The 23,264-nt window shown below is 45.9% G+C and overlaps 1 protein-coding gene across 5 annotated transcripts in view; it reads left to right on the forward strand.

Moving 5' to 3' along the window:
- RFX1 (regulatory factor X1) overlaps nucleotides 1-23,264 on the forward strand; it is a 46,152-nt gene that overhangs the window by 17,538 nt on the left and 5,350 nt on the right. For 3 of the 5 annotated variants that reach the window (XM_053371728.1, XM_053371731.1, XM_053371729.1), the window contains 14 exons: nucleotides 2,451-2,560; nucleotides 3,165-3,248; nucleotides 6,492-6,584; nucleotides 8,883-8,978; nucleotides 10,838-10,924; nucleotides 11,627-11,992; nucleotides 13,364-13,458; nucleotides 14,652-15,018; nucleotides 17,222-17,403; nucleotides 18,004-18,123; nucleotides 18,619-18,734; nucleotides 19,614-19,732; nucleotides 21,912-22,021; nucleotides 23,045-23,196. In XM_053371728.1, the coding sequence (XP_053227703.1) occupies nucleotides 2,451-2,560; nucleotides 3,165-3,248; nucleotides 6,492-6,584; nucleotides 8,883-8,978; nucleotides 10,838-10,924; nucleotides 11,627-11,992; nucleotides 13,364-13,458; nucleotides 14,652-15,018; nucleotides 17,222-17,403; nucleotides 18,004-18,123; nucleotides 18,619-18,734; nucleotides 19,614-19,732; nucleotides 21,912-22,021; nucleotides 23,045-23,196 (2,097 nt within the window). Of the gene's footprint in view, nucleotides 1-97; nucleotides 631-2,450; nucleotides 2,561-3,164; nucleotides 3,249-6,491; nucleotides 6,585-8,882; nucleotides 8,979-10,837; nucleotides 10,925-11,626; nucleotides 11,993-13,363; nucleotides 13,459-14,651; nucleotides 15,019-17,221; nucleotides 17,404-18,003; nucleotides 18,124-18,618; nucleotides 18,735-19,613; nucleotides 19,733-21,911; nucleotides 22,022-23,044; nucleotides 23,197-23,264 lie in introns of those variants that run through there. The other 2 variants (XM_053371730.1, XM_053371732.1) reach the window with 2 other exon arrangements.

A 23,264-nucleotide genomic window follows, 5' to 3' on the forward strand; every position in this document is an offset into this window, starting at 1 on the left:
CCTGGTCTCATGAGGCAGAGCGTTCCACCAGGCCGGAGCCAGAGTTGAAAAGGCCCTGCCTCTGGTTGAAGCCAATCTAACTTCCTAAGGAAAAGTGGGACATTCCAGGATCAAATCAGAAACCAGGATGGCTTCTCTAAGTCAGGGACGTCCCTGGAAAATAGGGACACTTGGAGCGTCTGCAAGTGCCTTGTCATTAACTGAATAGATCTCTTCCAGCTATTTTGTAGATGGAAAACTCTCTCATCGTTGAGATGTCTGCCATATGGTTTTGCACTCCTCAGTTCAGACATGTGCATAGTCATATTGGTTATGTAGTTGCTGATCATTCTTCATGTTAGAAGAGCTGAAGCTTTTAAACAGAACCCTTTTTGAAACCCTACTTATGAGGCTAGTTTTTCTAAGGACATAAATGCACAAGCCTATTACAGGTGGCCCAGAGTGACTTCACCTGCCCTTTTTCTCCCTCCCGCTGTGCATGTTAAATGAGACACTCGTGAAACGTGAACTCCTGCTTCGTGATTACAATCAGGTGAACAGCCGGCATCCGCCACCCCATCCTGAGAAGAACAGAGGGTGTACCTACTACAATGCGAATGTTTATTTGAAACCAACCTGTCTGGAGCTTTGGTAGGAACTAGCAGGGATTATCTGGCCAAGGTTACAGTTTATAAAAGCCTTGTCTGTTTTATTCTCAAGGAAAGGAACAACTAGAACTGAAACCCTTTTTACAGCCTCATGTATTATGATTGCCTTTATGCAATGCCTTTTGACCGTAAGTACTTGGGAAGGGATTTCTGCTTAGGATCAGCCCAGTTGTGACAGAGGTCAGAGCTTTTCTAAATCACATTCTCTGCTTTTTTTGCAAATCCGTTATGGTCACTGGAATTACAGCAAAAAAGAAGCAAACTGTATTCAAGCAGGGCATTGTTAAAACCAACTCCTGAGCACCAAGAGTTCATAATTCTGCACTTGGCACTGGAAGCTTCCTAGTTATCACAACTACTGCTTGCCTCAAGTGGTCCTTGCTTTTGGGAAATAGATGTACCTGCTTCCTTTGCCAATTTGTGAAAAATACGGGAGGGGTGAGATCTAGGAAATGAGAAACACTGGAATTTATTATAGCACGATAACTTCATCAGGTTTGGATTAAGTGCCAGGGACACAATATCCTATATTGACATAATTGAGCGTGGGTTTATACAGTGGAGATAGCCTTTCTGCAGGAGAGAGACATACTGCTGTTTGCCACATCTAAAAAATCAGAATATCCATGTACCAGTCATGGGAATAGGAGCACATGGTTGTCGGAGTTTTGTTGTTTTTATTTTAGGAGTTTATAAAATAGTGAAATGTTGCTGTGGCAGGATTGGATAGCCTTTTTGGTGTATTTCTTTTTATTGTTGCTGTTCTGACAGGGTGAGAGAGTTCATTCAGCCTCTAAAGTTGGCAAAGCATTTTAAAATTCATAAAATGGCAGGAGCAGTGGAGAGGGGTTGTGCTGCTTATTACTAGCTATGTTGCAGGCAGTATCCATTAGGTGGCTGTAACACACAAGCCTGTTCCACACAGTGCTAATTCACAATGAATGTGATAAGAGAGTGTTGTGTTTGTGACTGTGTGCAAATAGCATTTTCTCAGGCGGTAGTCCTATGCACCGTTTACTTGGGAAGAACCCCGATTGGTCTCAATGGTACTTACTTCTTACTACACATGTTAGGATTGTAGTGACCAGAAATTGCAGACTGAGTGCTGAGAAAATGAGATACCCCCTTGGCAATCACTGCCTTGAGGAAATACCTATGGAACCCTCTCCACAAACAAGTAACAGCTGCATATTTATTGCACCAAATAACAGTAATTTGGAAATATTCTAGGGAGAATTTATTTTCTTGTCTATTCCTGCTTCAGGAAGGTCAACTTTTTATATGTTTAACTACCAAATACAATTCCTTTTACTATCTGAGGTTAGGGTCTGGATAGTGAAAGTTCTGGATAGGTCAAAATTCATTGAAATGTAGTTCTGGTCAGAATTTGTTCCTCTCTGAAACATGGGCCATCATCTCAAGCAGTTGCTTGGGGCATCAAAGTTTATGGGGGTGATAATTTAGGTGCAATCTGTAAAATGTGGCCCAAGATTTCCTGCAATGTTGCAAGAGATGCTGGGGCAAAGTCCTTTCATTGTGTTCTATACTATGTCAGGTGGCAGAATGTATTGTGTGAACACTCCACAGAGCTAGCAGTTAAACACAGGAATCATTACTCTTGGCCTTCCAGTTTTCACTGAATCATATTATAAACTAGGGCAATGGACACCTGAACTCCCAATGCCGAGCTAGGGGGTTCTGAGACTAGTCTTACACATCACCTACTTTGCTGTTGAGATTTTAAATAGGTGGCTGGAGAGTTGGAGCTGGTGCTATTAACTCTTCTCATCTGCCTCTCTACAGAAAGCTCCATGAGGCCCAGTGACACAGTTTCAGAGTCCAGTCCAGGCTCCACAGCCACACAGTCAGGGGTGCCAACTCAGGTGGTCCAGCAAGTCCAGGCTACTCAGCAGGTATGTAGCTCAACCATAGTTTCTGTGGTTAGCTCAACAGTGGCCACCCTATAATGAAGCAGAAATCTCTTAATCAGGACTACTTTGACATTTTAAAAGTGCAGATACCTCTGAATTAGTAGTGTTAGAATAAAAGGTGAGGAGAGCTGGGAATAAAGTTCTTGAATTCCATAAATATAGAATGGGATATAGTTGGTAAGAGCAGGGGAAGGGTCCTGGAAACCAGAACAAGTGGGTTTGTTTTGTGGATCAGAGAAGTAGGTAATTCTGTGTTTTGTTCTCAGTTAAATGGGTTGGAAGAGGGGTGCAAAGTCTTTAGCAAAAGACGGACACGGTCATGTAGGTAGGGTGGGAGGTTTGTAAGTAAGAGCACATATATTCTTTTCCTGAAATTGTGTATAAGAAACCAATAGCAAAGGTTCTTCACCCAGCCAGGATCATTATCCCCCTGTGCTAAATGCAAATATCAGTGCTTTGTGGACTTTACAGTGAGCCTTGCTATCTTTGAGGGGGAATGCAGGTGAAACTGGCAGCAGATAAAATGTTTTCTGTGAATTGCCTTTGTTTGCCTTGATCCTTGGCTAGTTTGTTTTTGTTTTGGCAGAGGTTATTGGTCCAAGCTAGTGTGCAGACGAAGCCTGGAACGGTATCGCCTCTACAGCTCACAAGTGTACAAGTACCCCAGCAGGTGAGTCTGAACTTTCTCTGTGATGCTACCACAAGTAATTGGTGCAGTTTTAAAGCACATACCTCTGCCCAGTGGCCTGCTGTTGTGTCTGCATCTGAGTAATACAGATGTTGTCCTGAGAATATATTCTAGGTATTGTAGCTTATTGTCATGAGAAGTAGGGCACCTGTATGCTACTAATTCAGATAGCTGTAAAGTAGCATAATATTTCCCAAGGGTGAATTGTTTTATTAGGGTGCTAAGATTTCTTTATTAGACACCCGTAGACCTCTTTCAGAACTACAATTTCCAGTATTTCTGTTGAGGGAATCCTTATTTGATAGTTTTCTCCTTCACTGGAGAAATCTCTCCTTCCTTGGAGGTTTTTAAGCAGAGGTTGAGTGGCCATCTGCCGTAGATTCTTTAGTTGAGATTCCTGCATTGCAAGGGAGTGGGCTCCACAACCCTTGTTGTCGCTTCCATCTCTACAGTTCTATAGTCACCTGTGTATAGAATCTATTAGAATCATAGAATTGTAGAGTTTGAAGGGACATCTAGTCCAACCCCAGGCAATGCAGGAATCACATCTGTAGCGTCCATGACAGATGGTCATCCAGCCTCTGCTTAAAAACCTCCAAGGGAGGAGAGCCTCCCGCCTCCCAAGGGAGTTTGTTCCACTGTCAAACATTAGAGTGAGTGGTTGTTCTTGATAATCCATTTAGCCCTTCCCAGCTCTTAAAAATTATGTACTTTTAGTTGAAACTTCAACCTTGTGGTCATCCCACTAATGATTCTGCATGGGACTCACTCAGGGTGGGATTCACCAAACAAGTCCTGTCAGTGCAAGCCCTTTCTGAGAGCTTCCATTTGTGCAATAGGACTTCCACTTCCCTGCAACCTGGAACCCCCTGAAATTGGCTCTAGGGTGTCAGGAGAAGCCCCAGAACAGTGTGGCAAGTGGGGGTATTGGTACATCTTGCTTGCGCTGATGGCAAGATTTACCAAAACATGATGTAAGATTTGTACCTCTATGTGTCTTTCAGGGCTATCGGTTCTGTCTTCTTGCACTGAAGTAGGCCGCTTTATGGCAAAAACAATCTTAATAATTGATAAATGAGCAGTTGGATAGTGTGTACTTCTGCTAAGGTGCTCAGGGAATCTCCTATCAAAGAGGTGTAGTGGATTGGCTGCATTCATGCTTTGGGGCCTGACCTGTTGCAACAGTTGGAGTGTAAAAAAATTGACCCAGGCTGTATTGGCTTGGACCCTGGAAGAGGTTGGGTTGAGCTTTTAAGTGCAGCAGGGCTCATGTACCCAATTCACCTGTGTTTTGGATGTGTTGGGTGACAATCTGGGTATTTTTGAGCCTGTCCAAAGACTTCATTTGCTCTTCTTTTCTGTAATTGGAAGGATGAGTGATATGATTGTGTGTGTGTAGATATAGATGGGAGAGAGAATACATAAATTTTATTTGATGCTTTCTCTGTGTGTTCACCTGAAGCATCTTAAAAATGGGTGGTGCCATTGCATGAGATGATATCTAGGTACAGTCTTTGGTGGAAATACTTTCCACTGCCAAAGAATGGCTGTTTCTTTAAAGACAACATCTTGATGTTCACCTTCAGTTTACACGCTTCTCCTAATCTTAAGAGGCTGCTGCCAACTGGCTTTCATTATGTGTGCTAGCTTTGTACATATTTGAATTTGAGTCTAGGTGCCTTCCCTGACAAGGGCATTATTTTTCAACGCTTCTTTGTCACTTTTGCATTCTAAACCTTCTGGTATCTTTGCCATAGTTCACTTGGTTGGTTGGTTGAATCTTTCCAGTGTCATACCAGGCACCAGGCATCATCATCATAATTTTCATCATTTTTAATTTGTATACCGCCTTTCTATCTTACAATACTCAAGGCGGTTTACAAGCTGAAGAAACAAAAAATGTACATCTTACAACAATCTAATGCAATACAAAAATGTGCTAATAAAACATACCTTTAAAATAGGCAACCTCCATCAAAAAAGTAACATTCAACAATCATTAGAATAGTATAAAATAATAATATCAACATATAAAAGTTAAACAGGCAGTAGTAGCAACCTTAGTAATCTTGCCCTTTTAGTAAGCCTGTTTATTAACCAGTGAAATCCTGCTAGTGAATTGTATGTTGTGCTTAAAATGTCCTTAGAATAATAGAAATGGCATATGTATGCTGTGCTGATCTCATTGGAAGAAGGGCAGGAAACAATTGTAACAAATCAGTATTATATAATGGTAAGATTTACATTTTAAAAAGGTTTTGCTGTGAAGTTTATAGTATAAACCTTCAGTGATTTTTCATAAAATATTCCTGTCCCAATCCCAAGCATAATGACTAACATTGTTATCAATTATCTATATTTATGGACATGATATATTTTGGGCAAGACATATTTAGAATACACATAATTGTGATGCCATACACTTTCTGTATACATCTGTGGTATCACATCTGCACCAGGCCTGGAAGTTCCTGGAGGGTTTAAAGCAGTTTAAGGGAGTCTAAAGGATATGAGAATCCACTATATTAATTTAAGGAAATAAGAGTTTACATAGTATTCAAGAAGTACAAAAAAGTAGAAATAGAAAGTTTTTTAAAAAGTAGTACACTTAACCTATATTTGTCTGGCCAAGGGTATCCTCAGTTCTTGGTTTCAGAGCTTTTAAACCATCTCTAAAGATGCTTACAAGCACATAATATCATCAGACCTGTTGGGAGCTCACTTTTGGTCTCAGCGGGAGCCTTTGACGTCCTGGTCATCCCCAGGACCTTCTTTGGGGCTCTTGCTGCCTACGAACCACCCCAAAACTCCAAAAACAGCAGCCGGTTCGCTGCGATAGTGATCCCGGCTTGCTTTCCCCTTGGTGGCAAACCGGAAGTGGTTGATTGCAGAGCATCCCATTTGAGGAGTCGGTTCCATGTTTTGTTTGATCCTCCCAACAGGCTTTCCTGAATCTCTTTCTTTTTTTAAAAAAAAACCTTCTCTTAGCTGGTACCTTGACAACTGAGTGAGAAAACGACAGTGAGTAGTGCAGGGTGGGGTGGGAAGGTAATTGCCTACGTGAAAGGTAGCTAGTAAAAAATTGCTCATATTATAATTCACCAAGTGTGCGTGTTTGGTTGGTGAGCAGTTCTTTGGTAGCTCACTGGTCAGTAGCTTCTGAACAGTCTCCTGGAGATACGGTAATTAACCAGGGCTTGCTTCTTTTATGTCATCCTGTTTCAGCGGCTGGTGGTACAGAGTACTTCACAGGCTAGTAAAGGAGGAGCTGTTGCGCTGGCCGTCCATGGTGTGCAGCAGGTCCACTCTTCACCTGAGGTGGGTGGCCAGATGTTTGGAAAGCCTGTTCAGATGTTCCATCCGCCATGAGTCAAAGAAAGCCTAGTTTTGCCTTCACTGTGTTGAATGATGTTGCTCATTTATTTATCTGCCTGATCAGCCCAATACTTCTTTTCTTCATCAGCTACTTCCTGGTTCCTCCATAGTTGATGCCCATTTCCAGTTTCCTCCTAAGCTCCCTTGTGACTATCATATTCTGTGAGACCTGGGAACATCTTCTCATTACCTGGCAATGGGTTCTTATCCAACCTCAGTTGCCCCTAAGCATCCTCTCACACATCACAGAGCTCAGTCTGCTCCCTGGCTTACCAGTGAGGTAGGAGCAATGAGGCAAGATGAAAGATTACTAGGATGTGCACAGCATAAATCTCAGTGCAAATCTGATCAAAAAGAGATAATTAGTGAGCCCAATTGGTGGTGGCACTGAAAACACAAAATTTCTCTGTCACAGTTGCATCCTGTGGGGCTTTTCCAAGTGATTTGGGAGCCTGCTTGAAGTTGGCCCACAGGGTGACATCAGAACCCTTGGAAACCTGCTGTATCATATTTGTTAGCCACTTTGAGGATTAAGTTGATTGTATCTGCTTTAATGCGGACTCCTCTAGCTTACAGATCAGCTTGTTTAGATGAGCCTTCCTCAGCCTGGTGCCCTGCAGTGTTGCAAACTACAAGCCCCTTCATCTGTGTTAATTGGGACCAATGGTGGTTGTAGTCCAAGATACTGGGGGTGGGGAGGTTGGGGTAGGCTGTTCTAGGGCTGTAGGATGAGTTTCAGTTACTGTGGCCTAAAGAAATTGACAGATTACTTGAAGGGTTACAGCCCTACCACATGCCTGCTAGGTAACGGTAAAGGATCCCTGGACGGTTAAGTCCAGTCAAACTTGACTGTGTGGTACAGCGCTCATCTCGCTTCAGGCCAAGGGAGCCGGCGTTTGTCTGCAGACAGCTTTCTGGGTCATGTGGCCAGCATGAGTAAACCTCTTCTGGCGCAACAGGACACCATGACGAGTGCCAGAGCGCACAGAAACACTGTTTATCTTCCCGCTGCAGCGGTACCTATTTATCTCCTCACGCTGGTATGCTTTTGAACTGCTAGGTAGGTAGAAGCTGGGACAAAGCGGGGGCTCACCCCGTTGCACAGACTCAAGCTGCCGACCTTCCGATCAGCAAGCCCAAGAGGCTCAATGGTTTAGACCACAGCACCACCCGCTCCCTAGAATTGGTCTCCACAGTCACTTACGGACACACTGTTAAGACCATATTCATGGAAGACAATCTTACTCGACTACGAGTGATCGCCAAAGAAGAAGACATGTCTGTTCTGCGTCGTGTGTGTATGTGTGTGTTACTGTGCCCAGGCTGTGATCATTTAGCAGTCTTATATTCTGTTGTTTCCGTAAAGCATCCTTTGCTTCAATATACAGGTTAGACAATTAATGTCCTAGGAGACTGAGACTGGACTCGTTTCTGTGTGTTGCCATTTTTCAATATCCAGTTTACGTTCATTCTGTCATTTTTGTAGAGACCTACATTCAGTAAACCATAGAAGACCATTGTTAGAAGATAGCACCATATGTAACCTGGGAGGAAATGCAAGTGACTTAGAATATTTGATCTCTGACCTCCATAGGCACCAACTCTATAAAGCTGAGGCGTCTTCAGCCCCACCCCCATATCTGTTGCAATGGGGCTGAACGCCCCCCTCCATCCTGAGGGGGCAGAGGAGGCTGAGCCCTTTCTCACCTGTCTGCTTCCTCCCTCCTCCCTTTGTCCATGGTCCTCCACCATTCTGAAGGTCACCCCAGCCGCACAGTTTTGAGAGACACTGCATGGAGTGGTGTGGCCTGGCAGAAAGTTGCCTTTCTTGCGCAGTGTTGGGAGACGCTGCACAGACACTTGGGAGGTCTGCGACAGCTGCACAATGTCGTGATGCGCGTGACGGGCCCCCCAATGTTGGGCACAACTCAGTGCCCCTCTGCTAACCAACAGACTTAAGCAAAGAATATAGCAGTGCGTGAGGTGTCCCCTCCTGCTTTTTTGTTATAAAAATTGGTAGTGCTGGACAACCTTTCTCTTCCATAAAATGTTCATCAGCAGTATAATGACCATGTAGAAGTTTTTCTTAGAAGTAGAGCGCACCATGACTGAGGGAGGGACACCACCTGATTCCAGGCAGAGAGAAAGTAAGCATGAATTCTGAGACAGTAGTACATCATGCAGTTATGCCTTGCTCCTTTGTCCATACCCAAAAGTAAAGTCTCCTTCCTTGCCTTTCAGCGCTCCCCTGTCCAGAACAGCAGCTCTGCTGCTAAACCGGGACAAGTGCAGCAGCTCCAGGTTCACGGAGTCCAGCAAGTGCCTGTAGCACAAGAGGTGCTGTATCTTTGCTTGCCAATATCTTGTGGTCTCTTCTCAGTTGTGGTAATGTAATTGGATTTTTGGGTAGCAAAAGCTGCAGCTTGTCAAGGCTTCACACTAGATTTTCAAAGTTCTATCTGTTAACGGTTTCTAAGCACTTTCAATATCTTTATTGCACTCCATGTAGCCACTGCTTTCAGTTATAAGGCAGTGTGAACTTTCCTATAGTTTACCTTCATTTTGTTATGGAGTTGTCACACCAAATGCCAGATCTGTGTAACTCTAAACAACTGTCCCTTTCACATTGCTACAAACTGATGTGTTAATGTGATATATATATATATATATAATGTGATATATATATATAATGTGTTATATATATAACGGGGTTTTGTCATTTTTGTCATTTTGAATGTTGAGCAAGGTTTTTGACACCCTTAGTTTTCAGAAATCAAACTTTCCACGTGAGGTTTTGGGTGCAATTCAGATTTATAAGACTAATATAAAATTAATGGGCCAGAATCAACTAAGCAGTCTCAGTTGTGGAAGCCCACACAAGGACCTCTCCTAGTGCAGTGATGGCCAAACTTGGCCCTCCAGCTGTTTTTGGACTCCCATCATCCTTAGCTAACAGGACCAATGGTCAGGGATGATGGGAATTGTAGTCCCAAAACAGCTGGAGGGCCAAGTTTGGCCATCACTGTCCTAGTGCAAAAGGGATCTCTTCCCCACCCTCACCCCGCCCAAATTGGCCTGGAGAGGATCAGGAGAAGCCTTGGAACAGAAATGCTTGTGCTGACAAGAGTGCTTTGTTGAGTTTCTCCTAATTGTGTTCAGACACTTTGGAATACCCAAATGAAGTAATATGTTTGTAGGGCCTTTTGTGAAAATAGTATTTTTGGAAGACTTCTGTAAAACGAAAAATCATTACCGTATTTTTCGCCCTATGGGACGCACTTTTCCCCCTCCAAAAATGAAGGGGAAATCTGGGTGCATCCTATGGGGCGAATGCAGGCTTTCGCTGAAGCTTGGAGAGCGAGAGGGGTCGGTGCGCACCGACCCCTCTTGCTCTCCAGGCTTCAGGAAGACATCGCAGCCTAGGCAGCCCTGCGGGAGTTCCCGCAGGGCTGTCTAGGCTGTGGATAGCAGCCTGCTTCCCTGCGCGCGGGGCGCCCTGAAGCAGAGCACCCCGCACGCCGGGGCAGACATCTGCAGCGTGGGGAGCCCCGCGGGAGTTCCCGCTGGGCTCCCTACGCTGCGGATAGCAGCCTGTCGCCCGGCGCGCATGGCTCCCTGAAGCAGAGCGCCCCTCGCGCCGGGCAGACATCCGTAGTGTGGGGAGCCCCGCGGGAGTTCCCAGAGGGCTCCCTACGCTGTGGATAGCAGCTTGCTTCCCGGAGCGCCGGGCGCGCTGATGGCAGAGCGCCTGGCGCTTCGGGAAAACATCCGCAGCCTAGGCAGCCCTGCGGGAGTTCCCGCAGGGCTCCCTACGCTGCGGATAGCAGCCTGCCGCCTGGCTCGCGGGGCGCCCTAAAGCAGAGCGCCCCACGCGCCGGACAGACATCGGCCAGCCCCACAAGCTCGGGGGACAGCGGGGAGGCGCAGCGCCGCCATCCCGCTGTTCCTCGACCTGGTTTGGTTTCCCCGACCTGGTTTTGGGGGGGAAATAAAGGGAAATTTTTTTCCCTTTATTTCCCCCCAAAAAAACTAGGTGTGTCCTATGGGACAGAGCGTCCCATGGGACGAAAAATATGGTACTTTGCAAGTTTCATTTCCTAGGGTTAGGTTCCTGTTGGCATGCCCTTGTCAGTATGTATTGCAAGATCACCTCTGCCTTCCAAAGCATTCTGATAAATTCTGGTTTGTTTCTGCAGAGATCTGTTGTGCAGACAACTCCCAAAGCAGGCACAGTGCAGCAGCTGGCAGTGCAAGGACTCCAGCAGGTTCATGTTACTCAAGAGGTAAGAAAGAGATTTTGACTGTTGCTTTCTGGCTGCCCTACTTTGGTAGCAGCTGTGATCTACCATGGAGGATATTCCTAGATTAGCTGCTCCCCAAGTGCCAGGGCATTAAAGCCTTTCTGTCCTGAATTCCTCATCGGTGGGAGGTTTAAATCTTTCCCACCCAGAACTAGCTTTCTGGATATATCCAAACTCCCCCACACCCTTCTTCTCTTGAAGAAGTGGTTAGCAGTCACCCATAACTCTCCCATTATGAGTTGTCCCCAGCCCCATGATGATCACCATAAATTCTAGACAGTGAAGATGGGGAATGTTCTCATCCCTGCCAGTTCTGGTTTTGTAAGGAACCTCCTTAGCCACCATTATAGAATGCCTTGGGCTCAATGGGTAAAATGCAGATGAGGCAGGATGTGTGGACCTTCTGGGTTGTAATCAAAGTAGCATTAAGGGGAATATTCCATCAGCACAATCTCTCCTTGTGCAACAGAACTTCCACCATCCTCAATCTGTTCTGGAGGTTCCCTGGATGCGAATGGCATTGGGAAAAGGAGAGGGAAAGTTCCCTTGCGCAAGTGGAACTCATTCTGCTTCTGCAGTTATTTAATTGAATACCACCCTCTGCCTTAATCCTTCATTCCGGCAGGACATTTCTGGGTTTCTCCACTATCTCTGATTGCTTCAGTCTCTCTGTTTATTGTTTAGAGTGCAGACAGTGGCCCTTCTAAGAGCAATCAGCAGTCGCAGCAGCAAGAGCAACAAGGAGTGCAGCAAGGTCTCTCCCTAGAGTGCAGCAGCAGCAGCAGCAGCAACAGTGCACCCCAGCTGGCCAGCTGCTGTTTATCTGGCCCAGAGCACAGGCTCCACTACATGCATTCTCTAGATTCTGCCTCGGAGCAGTGGGTGGAGCTGGTCCGCATGCTTCCTCAACCGCTCCTCCTGCCACAACAGAAGGTGGTGATAGAGCAGCTGCCATTCCTCTCCTCTCATCACTCCAGCCCTGACCAGAGAGTCAAGATTCAGAGAGTCCCTCAGGTGCTAGTGTTTGGAACAGCAGCTACAGCACTTAAAGTAGGTCCTGCAGAGGGCACCGATTGAGATCCAAGAATAGCAAGCTCTGTGCATTTCCCTTCCCACAGAGCCAGGTAGCAGAGCTTGCCAGCATTATCCCCTTCTCTACGATTGTGACTCTCCTCTTAATTAGCGGTGGTAGAGCAACCCTCTTTCCTTCCCCACATACTGCCAGAGAAATTGAAATTCTTGGACCTCTTCAGCACTGGATGTGATTTTGATTTCATTTGCTTGAATCAGGTGTAGATATGGAAGTCTTGAGGGATTGGGGTTTGTGGGAGACATATGCCACCAGATAAGCATGCTACGTTTTGTGCAGGACTTTCAGTATTTGGGAGCCAGAACAGAGGCTTGCCATAGCTAGCCAGGATCCCAGATAACTGCATCTATGTTTATGAACAAGGTCTGATCTAGGTAAGCTAAATCATGCAGTACTGATTGTATGAGGACTACTTAGCCTGTTTGCCCTAAAACTGTATCAGCTACTGAAACAAAGGCAGAGCCAAAGTTAGCTGCTGTCTAATGAGTGGAAACTGAGTTTTCTTCAAATCACCTCATCAGATTGTAAGACATTAGAACCATCATGGCAAGTAAAAGGCCTCTTGTTTATAAAGCTGAGCTATAATCCATGTTTTTCCATAAAACCAATATTGTACCATTGTTGCAAAGGGCCATTTCACACATTACACAGGAGCAAACCCAGGTTTGCCACTGAGCATGCACTCGAGGGCAACTGCAGCCAATCGTGGCTGTCCTACAAGTGCATCTGCATAATGCAAATGTATATTTCTCACACCGGCACTTTACTCTTGTAGATGTACACTTGCAACATTTTAGCTGCACTCTTAACAAAAATGTGCAAAGTGACCTTTAGAAGTGATGGAATTGCATGCAGTTCTGCACCTTAGCATTCCAGAAGGGAAAGCAAGAGAATCTGTTGGGGGCTCTTGCCTGCCTAGCAAGAGCCCCCAGCACTTCCTTCTCCATGTTATACCATTGTGCTGCTTTTGCCAGGATCAGAGTATGTGGACCCTGGGTTCCTGACTTTCCTCACCATGGCTCTGACTTGTGGGGGAATCCTTGGTCCATGGGAATAAGCATACTAGAGTCCCGCCCCCCCGAACCCCCGCCCCCCACGTTTAATGTCTGCTAGATCAATGCCAGATATAGAGGCAAATATAAATCATGAGACAGGTGATGACAGCTGCAAGCAGATTGACAGTAGGTGTGGCAATTAGGAAGGCAGAGAGGTCGCCTTTTGTCTAGAGCATCCTCTTGGGAGGGATTAGAGAGAGTAGAGCGCAGCGACCTTGGCCTATCCTGTCTCACCTCTTTTCCTTTCCTCTCTTTGTGGGCTTGCTGCGTTCTCAGGTGCAGCAGCTCCAGCAGGTACCTGTGCAGCATGTCTATCCCAACCAGGTGCAGTATGTGGAAGGAGGTGATGCCAGCTACACAGCAAGTACCATGTGAGTACATGCCTGGTAAGAAGGAAGGCTTTATCATACCAGTGCTACCCCAGCATTCAAGCTCACAGTGAGCCGGGCATGGACTCCTGTCAGGTGCAGGTTGCAAGAGACACAGATCTTCACACAGATGCTAATTGATTCTATTCTGTATGTTAAGCCAGAGACGGTCAACTTCCCTGTGCATAGATGGCCAGACAATGATCTAGCAGCTGGAAATGCCTTTCTGGATGGCCAGGCTCCATCACAACATTGGTGCCACCTAGCAATGAGGGGTTAATGGTTATGGAGTATCTGCACCCAGTCACAGCCGAACATTATGTTCTGGGAGCAGGTGGTGCTGAGCCTTGCCAATCGGAAGGTTGGCAGTTCAAGTCTGCACAACGGGGTGAGCTCCCGTTGCTCTGTCCCAGCTCCTGCCAAGCTAGCAGTTCGAAAGCATGCCAGCACGAGTAAATAGGTACTACTGCGGCAGGAAGGTAAATGGCATTTCTGTGCTCTCTGACACTTGTCAGTGTCCCGTTGTGCTAGAAGCAGTTTAGTCCTGCTGGCCACATGACCCAGAAAGCTGTCTGTGAACAAACGCCAGCTCCCCCATCCTGAAGTGAGATGAGCGCCGCACCCCATAGTCAAATTTGACGGGACTTAACCATCCAGGGGTCCTTTGCCTTTTAACTTAGAACATTGCATACAAATACCAAACACAGATGAAGCACTAGGGTGTGGACAATATCTCTTAGACATTTCCCCTTTTTATTATAAATGAAACGATGGGCATATGAACTTAGATTTTTCTTTTAAAAAATGAACTGTTTATTATTGTTTTGTAAAAAATAGAAAATGAAAGTTTATATAGTGAATGTTGTCGAAAATCAGGGAAGTTATTCTGAAGTGCTGCCGTGAAGAAGATTTGTGGATTGGCTGTTGATTGTCCCTGTTTTCTAATGGGGGAAAAAACCCAAGTGAAATCACTTGGGGGCTGGGTTTGGCCAAGGAGCCATCAGTTGTGACCCCTGAGCTAAATCATCTTGATCTAAGCAAAAAGCATGGTAAAGGAGTGGTGATGTACAGCCTTCTCCTTTTTGCTCACTGTAGGGTGGTGTATATGTTTAGCTGCCATTTCTCTATAACAAGTGGTTGTTTTTCTTCACTTGGAAATCGGAGATGGAAACAGCACCTCTTTCTCCTGTTTTCAGACGCTCCAACACTTACCCTTACACGGAAACCCCTCTCTACACTCAGAACACTGGCACAAACTACTATGAATCGCAAGGCACCCCAACCCAGGTCTCCACCCCAGCAACCTCCCAGACTGTGGCCAGCAGCGGGTCAGTGCCCATGTATGTCTCTGGAGGGCAAATCATAGCCAACCCAAGCGGAGGCAGCAGTGCTGGAGGAGGAGGAGGTGGAAATGGAAATGGTGGTGGCGGTGGCAGCACTGGTGGTGGCGGTGGAGGAGGCAGTGGCAGCAGCAGCACCGGGACCTACGTGATTCAAGGAGGTTACATGCTGGGAAGTTCAAGCCAGTCGTACTCGCACACCACTCGTGCCTCCCCTGCAACTGTAAGTCCGAGTCTCACTCTGGATACCTTGCTGTTCATTCAAGGGGATTGGAGCTTCCGGGAGCCTCTTTGCTTTTTTCAGCAGCTTGTCCAAGTGCTCTTAGAGCAGTGGTTTTCATGGCTGTGTTCCAGGGAACCTGGGGTTCCTTGGAGACTTCTCAGGGCTCTTTAATTAGAAGACCCATAATGATTGGGGCAAGCTTCCCTGAGATACCTTGCCTGCCCACAGCTGATCATTCTGTTCAAGGTGCAGCAGCAAGAAAGTATTGGGCCCCTTTTGGGTGCACTCTCAGTCCACACAGAGCAACCTTGAGCCCTAACAGTCAATAGCAGCACCCTGTGCGTTCAAGAAAATGTCCCAGCATTCTCTGCAATGCTAGGGGTTTTGTTGTGGACAAGTTGATATGGAAAATGTCCTTTGAAGGTAGCAAGTCTGAAAACCACTGACTTAGAGAATTAAACACTTGTGCATGTTCCTCTGTTCAGTGTTCTTTTGCCCTTCCAAGAGGACATTGCTGCGATGGGGTAGAATTATTATTATTATTATTATTATTATTATTATTATTTGGTAGGCCTGATGGAATGATTTTATATCTTTTAAAGGTGCATTGAACATTTGTATTACAGTAGGCATGTGAAAGTATGAAGTAATTCATAGTGCTTTTGAGACTCAAAGGAAAACAATAGCTTTGATCATTCTAGTGAAGGATGAACCAGAAGCTGGTTCAATAAAAGATGCCACCCAAGACAGCCCTATCATGAGGGAAAGTAGCATGTTTGGATGTCATTAAACGCAGCAGAGTGGAACACGACAGATTTCACCCAGAGGGCACAATTTGCCATCTTCTTGCACAGCTTCAATGTAGATAGACAGAAGTGTTTCATTTCCTAAGTCAGAGGCGGGGAAACCTGTGTCCTTCCAAATGTTACTGGACTACACCTCCCATCATCCTGATCATTGGCCATGTTGGCTGAGGGTGATGGGAATTTGAGTCCATCAACATCTGGAGGGACACAGATTCCCCATCTCTGCCATAAGTTAATATAGCTTGCACAGAGAACTTATTTGTGGTTTTTGTCTCCTGTTAAGAGGGAATGCTCTTGCTTAGATTTTCTGGCCCTTGAAAATTTTCTGGCCCTTGATGCTAATTTCCCTACTTCATGGGTCTTGTTCTCTGAGACCAGCCTTCCTAAAGCACTCTTTACCTCATGGTGGATCTAACTGAAATGTGCCAGCTTTCTCTTCTGTGTGTCTTTAGACCCATTAGAATTCATTAGTTCTCACAGGAAACAATTCCTTAGTTCTTCATTGGAAACAATGGGAGGAAAAGAAATGGGATTGAGGTACTCCAGCTCTTGGACTGGCCTAATTCAGTCCCGGGTTTGGCATAATTCAGGCCTTTCCCTGGTCGTTTCCCAGCATGTCCCCGAACCAGCCCTGACCTGCAAACCCCTTTTGGCCCTACCCTGCCAGCTCTGGAGCACCAATGTTGGTAGGGCCAGGGCTGCGAAAGTTGGGGCATGAAGGGGGAATCCAACGGCAGGTCTCTATACTGCTTCCATAGGATTTCAGTCTAAAGCCTGTAAAAAGATGCATGGTTCTTATTTAAAAGAAGGCGCTGTGGGTTAAACCACAGAGCCTAGGGCTTGCCGATCAGAAGGTTGGCAGTTTGAATCCCTGTGACGGGGTGAGTTCCCGTTTCTTGGTCCCTGCTCCTGCCAACCTAGCAGTTCGAAAGCATGAAGTGCAAGTAGATAAATAGGTACCACTCCAACGGGAAGGTAAACAGTGTTTCTGTGCACTGCTCTGGTTTGCCAGAAGTGGCTTAGTCATGCTGGCCACATGACCTGGAAGCTGTATGCTGGCTTCCTCGGCCAATAAAGCAAGATGAGTGCCGCAACACCAGAGTCGGTCACGACTGGACCTAATGGTCAGAGGTCCCTTTATCTAATAATATGGGAGTGTTAGATGTTTGACTTTGGCATCAACACAGCCTTCTCTTGTATAACTTTGGGACCCTGGGAGTGGGAAGAGAATGGATCCTCACATGGCTTATTAAGATGGTGCCCACCTCCCAAGCATGGGTTGCACCATACGAACCATTCATTGAGAGAGATTGTGACAGTACCTGAACTATTCCCTTCAATAACTGCAAACAAAAGGGCTTGGAAGGCCCGTAACTTGGATTCCTGTTTCTTTGCAGGTCCAGTGGCTGTTGGATAACTATGAGACTGCGGAAGGTGTAAGCCTTCCACGGAGTACCTTGTATTGCCATTACCTCCTGCATTGCCAGGAGCAGAAACTGGAGCCAGTCAATGCAGCTTCCTTTGGCAAGCTCATCCGCTCAGTGTTTATGGGACTTCGCACACGCCGGCTAGGAACCAGGTAAATGAAAAATGACTTTCCCGTGGGCTGCATGGCAGCATCGCAGAATAAAAATGCGAGGTGCCTAAGCTGCCAAGCATCTCGGCATCCCCCGGGAGCTTCAGGAATACAGTTATTGTCAGCACTAAAGCCCACCTTGTTTCCCATTCACAAACCTCAATCTGAGCATGGGGTGTGCTGTACAGGGCAGGGAGAGGCACATACAAAATCCACCCTTTCTCAGAGCACTTGGAAGGTACCAAATGTCTCCTAAAAGGGAGCTTGCTTCTTAATGCAGAGGCCTAATGCCTGGACTCACACTGATCTGATTTGCACCATGCCAGTGATGGCCAAATGGGCAAAATCGTTTTTTATTATTTACATCTTCCTGGTAACTAGCAATAGGATATACGGGGAGGAGAGGTAAGAAAAGTCCCATTGCGCCAGCCGAAGTTCTTGCGTGGGCTTCCACTAGTGGCACTGGTTAGTTGAATTTGTCCTGTTATATACCTAAGGGTACCTTGATAGCATCTCTCTGTGTCTGGTGGTGTATCTTTTGTTGTGGTCCAAGGGGTTTGTTTATATGGAGGCTTATGTTTTCTCACTTCACTTTTCTTTCAGAGGAAACTCCAAATACCACTACTACGGGCTACGCATCAAAGCTAACTCCCCGTTGCTGCGGCTCATGGAGGATCAGCAACACTTGGCCATGAGGCAACAGCCCTTTTCTCAGAAGCAAAGGTAGGAGATAGTTCAGGGGAAGGCCGTAGTTTAGTAGCAGAGCACATCCTTAGCAAACAGAAGGTGTGAGCATCAATTTCTGGTACCTTCAGGTAGGGCTGGGAGGAAGTCAGGACGGAAACCCTGGCAGGTACAAAATATTATTACAGTTGCAAAGTGTACATATCAGCAAGGCAAACCAAGGACCATGTAGCACAAGCATTCTATGAAAGAGTAGAGTGCTGTATGCAGGTCCCCAAAACTGGGGGCCCCTGTAGTGCTATTATCCTCTTGGAACTGAGTAACTTCTTTGGTGAGATAGACATTCTTGAAGTTCTCCCCAGTGTGAAAAGTGGCATCAGGACCTTGAAATGTTTTTGAATCTGCTGAAGAAGATTTTTCCATAACAGAATCTGAGGCAACCCCTTTCTCTATCCCATGCTCTTGACATAGGCACATGCTATGGGTGTTACTGTGATGTGTTGTGGGCTGACTTCAAGTTGTTCTGCCTTATAGGCTCAAACCCATTCAGAAGATGGAAGGCATGACCAATGGAGTGGCTGTCGGGCAGCAGCAAGCCTCGGGGCTGTCTGACATCAGTGCCCAAGTACAACAGTACCAGCAATTCCTGGGTAAGGAGGGCCACTCTTTTGCACGTGGCAGAGTGAGGTCTTTGAGATGGAAGCAGAGGACATGCAACACAAGCCTCTACATGCAGTTGTTAGGGTTGTATGTTTGACCACCTGGCTCACAGAAGATGACTTTTTGGTTGGATATTCTGTGGCCCCGTGCCTGATGTGACTTGTTTGATACCTTAGACCAGGGGTCAGCAAACTTTTTCAGCAGGGGGCCGGTCCACTGTCCCTCAGACCTTGTGGGGGGCCGGACTATATTTGGGGGGGGGATGAACAAATTCCTATGCCCCACAAATAACCCAGAGGTGCATTTTAAATAAAAGGACACATTCTACTCATGTAAAAACACGCTGATTCCCAGACCGTCCGTGGGCCGGATTTAGAAGGCATTTGGGCCAAATCCGGCCCCTGGGCCTTAGTTTGCCTACCCATGCCTTAGATGGTGTCTGTGTGGTAGGAACACCATCTCAGGCCCAAGTATTGCAGAGAACCTCCATTTCCCAGGAAATGCAGCACTGGAAAGAGATTTTTTCACATGGTCGGGTCACTGTATGTGGGAAGTTCTTGGCATGCATTACCACAACCCCTCCACGGAGTCCTCACTACAAGGAATTATTTTTGGGCGACAACCATTTTGTGTCCATGTTGCATTTGATGTAGGTCTGTGTGGCTTCAGTGCTGGCAGTCTTGCCCTTGTGGCCAAGGATAGAGTGGGCCATGGAAACACAACTCCCCAGTCCCCTGAGAAGCTATAGATCCTGATCCAGATAAACCACCACCTTTCCGATCAAACTTCAGCAGACAATGTCAAGGTGGGGCTGCTCCCTGGGTCCCAGGGTTGGGCTTGGAGGGCTGATGTCTCTCTCCTCCTCACAGATGCCTCTCGCAGCCTGCCTGACTTTGCAGAGATAGACCTACAAGGGAAGTCCCTCCCTGAGGGCATTGGAGCCGAAGATGTGAAGTCTTTCCAGTCGCTCTATCGAGAGCATTGCGAGGTACATCAGGAGAGCACATTGGAAAGGGAAATCTAGGCAGGGGTGGAGAGCCTCCGGTTCCTTGCCTGGCCCTGCTCCATCCCCGCCTTGAATGTTCTTGCCTGGATGGAATGTACCCCTGAACTATGGCAATGCCTCTTGCTTGCCTCCAGAGAGGGTGGAGTGAGGGGTCTGTTTGCAGGGTAAACAGGTGGATTGTACAAACAGCTTCTGTGTGACTGGAGTGTGGCCCACAGTATAACATACTTTTGCCTTGGAACTCACTCCCCTTCCACATTTCCTCCCTCTCAACCTGCCCGCTAGGGGCAGGGAAGGTTGCCCATGAGGGATTGCAGCGCTAATGGGCTGAAAAAGGTTCCCCACTCCTGTGCTACAGTCCACTGGATGCAGTTGGAAAGTAGCAGGCTAATGTGCCTCCCAGGCAGGCGTGCATCAAATGGATCGCCCTCTGCAGCCCCACATGCTTGCTTGTAGGCCTGGCATTGCTCTGGCTACTTCTAGGCAAAGCCATGTCAGTGGAAGCAGAACCAGGTCAACTTAACCCCTTTTGAATTTCTCCTCTGAGTTGTCTTCCTTTAATTGTTTCATTTTATTAAACATTTCTAGACTGCCTTGCAGGTCAGTTATACTGCTGCCACAGCTTTGCCTGTTCTAAACTCATTATGTGATGCCCCCGATCCAGTAATCTGTGGGTGACTTTTTTGCCATTCAGTTGCCTAAACTTTTGAAAATCTCAGGCATTTTTATTCTCATAACTTGTTTTGGAGGTGATACACCTGTTGCTCAGGCTGATTGTGTTAACTCACCCTTGGAGGGGTTTTCATCCCTGAGTTTCCACAAAATAGTTGTGTGCCTTGTTTTTAGGATCTTAGTTTTTTAAACAGTCAGCTTGAGCTAATTTTTAAAGGTTTTTTTATTTCAACTATTTATATGGGTATATGCTTAATGCTGTATTCTCTAAGTGTTATACAGTAGGATTGTGAAAGAAACAATAAAGATAAAATCGATTAAAATGAACAACAACATCAGAAAACTTACTTAAGATTCCTAGTGAAGTAGAAAGGTCTGCCCCAAGCACCAGAAATTCAACAGGGGGGGGGGCTGTCTGATCTCAGTTGGGAGGAAGTTCCACATCACTGTGCCCACAATACTAAATGCTTGGATCCTGGTATACAAGCTGAACATCTGAGTCATGGGGAACCACTGACTGTGACTCACCTCAAGACCTCTGTGATTGGGCAGGGATATAAGGAGTCAGGTAGTCCTTAACGTATCCTGAGCCCAAGTTGTTAAGCCCTTGTAAATTAAAAGAAGAGTCTTCAACTTCGCCTGGTAGCAAATGGACAGCCCCTGCAAGTTTTTTATTTGTTTGTTTATTTTTATTCAGAGGAAGCTTTTAAGCACCTAAGCTGTGTGCTGGTGAATGGTCTGTTCTAGCTGCAGCATTTGTGCAGATGTTTAACTACAAGAAGCATCATGGGAATTCAGAAGCATCTTGCCATCTGCATATATTTCTTAAAGATTAATGAATTTATTGTAGCATTAGTTTTTTAGTGCTCGAGTGTATATGTGTGAAGTTGAGAGTAGACATACACACATTTCAGATTGGGGGACATCTGTTGTGAGACTGAAGAAACACTTGCTCAAAGTAGGGTTAGCATACATGAGTGAACAACTGAAATTAATGTATCTGAAGTAGTGTATCTGAAGAAGTGTGCATGCACACGAAAGCTCATACCAAGAACTAACTTAGTTGGTCTTTAAGGTGCTACTGGAAGGAAATAATTTTTTTGTTTTAACTGAAATTAATGTGATTCAGTCACTGGGGGAAAGCAAGTCAGGCAGCACACCTTGCAGGCAGGTACTCGGTTTGCATGGCACAGATGGAATAATTAGAGTTTTGCTTCAATATGAAATAATTTATATTGAGTCTGTCCGTGAATTCCATTTGAGCAGCCTTTATGCTCTATCTGCTCTCTGAAATATTCTGCTTGAGTATTAGCAGAGTATTGACTTTGAATTCAGAAATGACAGAATGTGCTGGACAACTGGGTTGACTCTTTAAAGGCAGCCTATCATCTTGTTGATAGGAACAAATTAATTTAGCAGGGAGGATCCTGCTGTCTCTGTTCCTGCCTGGCAGGGTCTAGAATTAAATCATCCAACTACTCCTCCTCAGGCCATTGTTGATGTGATGGTAAACTTGCAATTCACACTGGTGGAGACACTCTGGAAGACTTTTTGGAGGTACAATTTGAACCAGCCCAGTGAAGCCACCCCCATCGATATGTGAGTCTTTCTTTTTTGGCATTTATATAAAAATGAACTACATGCTGTGGGGTGCTTTGCAAATTTATGACGCAGAGGCTGTCATTTCTGGACATCTGCAAGTGACTTCTGCTGAAAAGTACATGGGGTTGGCTTTTTGCTAAGAAGTACATCAGACTGTTGAGCACTAAGGACAGGTTCACTCTACCGTCTCACATTCCTGGCAGCTTCATGATCCAGGTCTGGGTGCATTTCTCAACTGTTTGAGCAACAAAATCACTTCCCCTGCTGTATAGCACTTCAGTGCTGTAATGTCTCTGCTCATCCCTTTAAGAAGGATATCACACTTCTGCGGCACAGATGCCACTAGGCAGCAAGGGCTTGCAGCTTATGGTCAGCCCAGCACTCAGTGGAGAGTTAGGCATATATGTCTATGGGAGTAGAACAACAGTAAAAAAAACTCCACCAGTTTTGATTTAATCTAGGCATTCTCAGACTTTGCTGAATTGACATTCCATACCTGTATCAGCATCTCCCCAAGTTCCCTGCATCTTCCTCTGCCACCAATACCCAGATTATTTCCCCCAGCATCTCTTGAGTATAGTCTGTAGGCTCCTTTAATACAGAATCTGCTTCTGTATCAAAATGAATGGAGCAGTTCACTGCCCTGCAGGCCTGTTGATTCAGGCTGACAGAGGAGTTGGGCTGGCATAGCCACATTAGGATATAAAAGCTAAATGTAGGGGTTGTAAATAGGAGGAAAATAAAACTGATAGAGGGAAGAATAACAACTTGTTAATGAACTTCTTATAACAGAGGAAATGTGAACCTTTGCAGGGGAACCAAAATTGGAAGTTGTTTTCCCATCTTAACTGCCTAGCATTTTATCTCCACCTTTGCCCCGCAGGCCCTTAAACATCTAGTATCCAAAATCTATTTGCTGTTCCTAGGGAAGGGCTGCTGGCCTAGCTGATGGGTCTTGATAATCTGAGTTGTGGCTTGGTGATGGTGCTCTTTAACCAGGTGTCTCTGTTTCATATTTAGTCAAGACGAAGCAGAGAAGCGTCTCCCAAAGAGCTGCTTGGTGACACTGTCCAAGTACGAGCCTGTCCTCAAATGGACGAAGGACTGTGACAACTTGCTGTACCAGGGGCTGGTAGAGGTCCTGATTCCAGAAGTGCTCCGGCCCATTCCGAGTAAGCTCATCCTGCCCAGCTCATATCTGAGGCCTGCAACAGGCTGTCCCAAGCCTAGGGCCACAGCC

Source organism: Podarcis raffonei, chromosome 17 (genome assembly GCF_027172205.1).
Source record: "Podarcis raffonei isolate rPodRaf1 chromosome 17, rPodRaf1.pri, whole genome shotgun sequence".
NCBI lineage: Eukaryota > Metazoa > Chordata > Lepidosauria > Squamata > Lacertidae > Podarcis > Podarcis raffonei.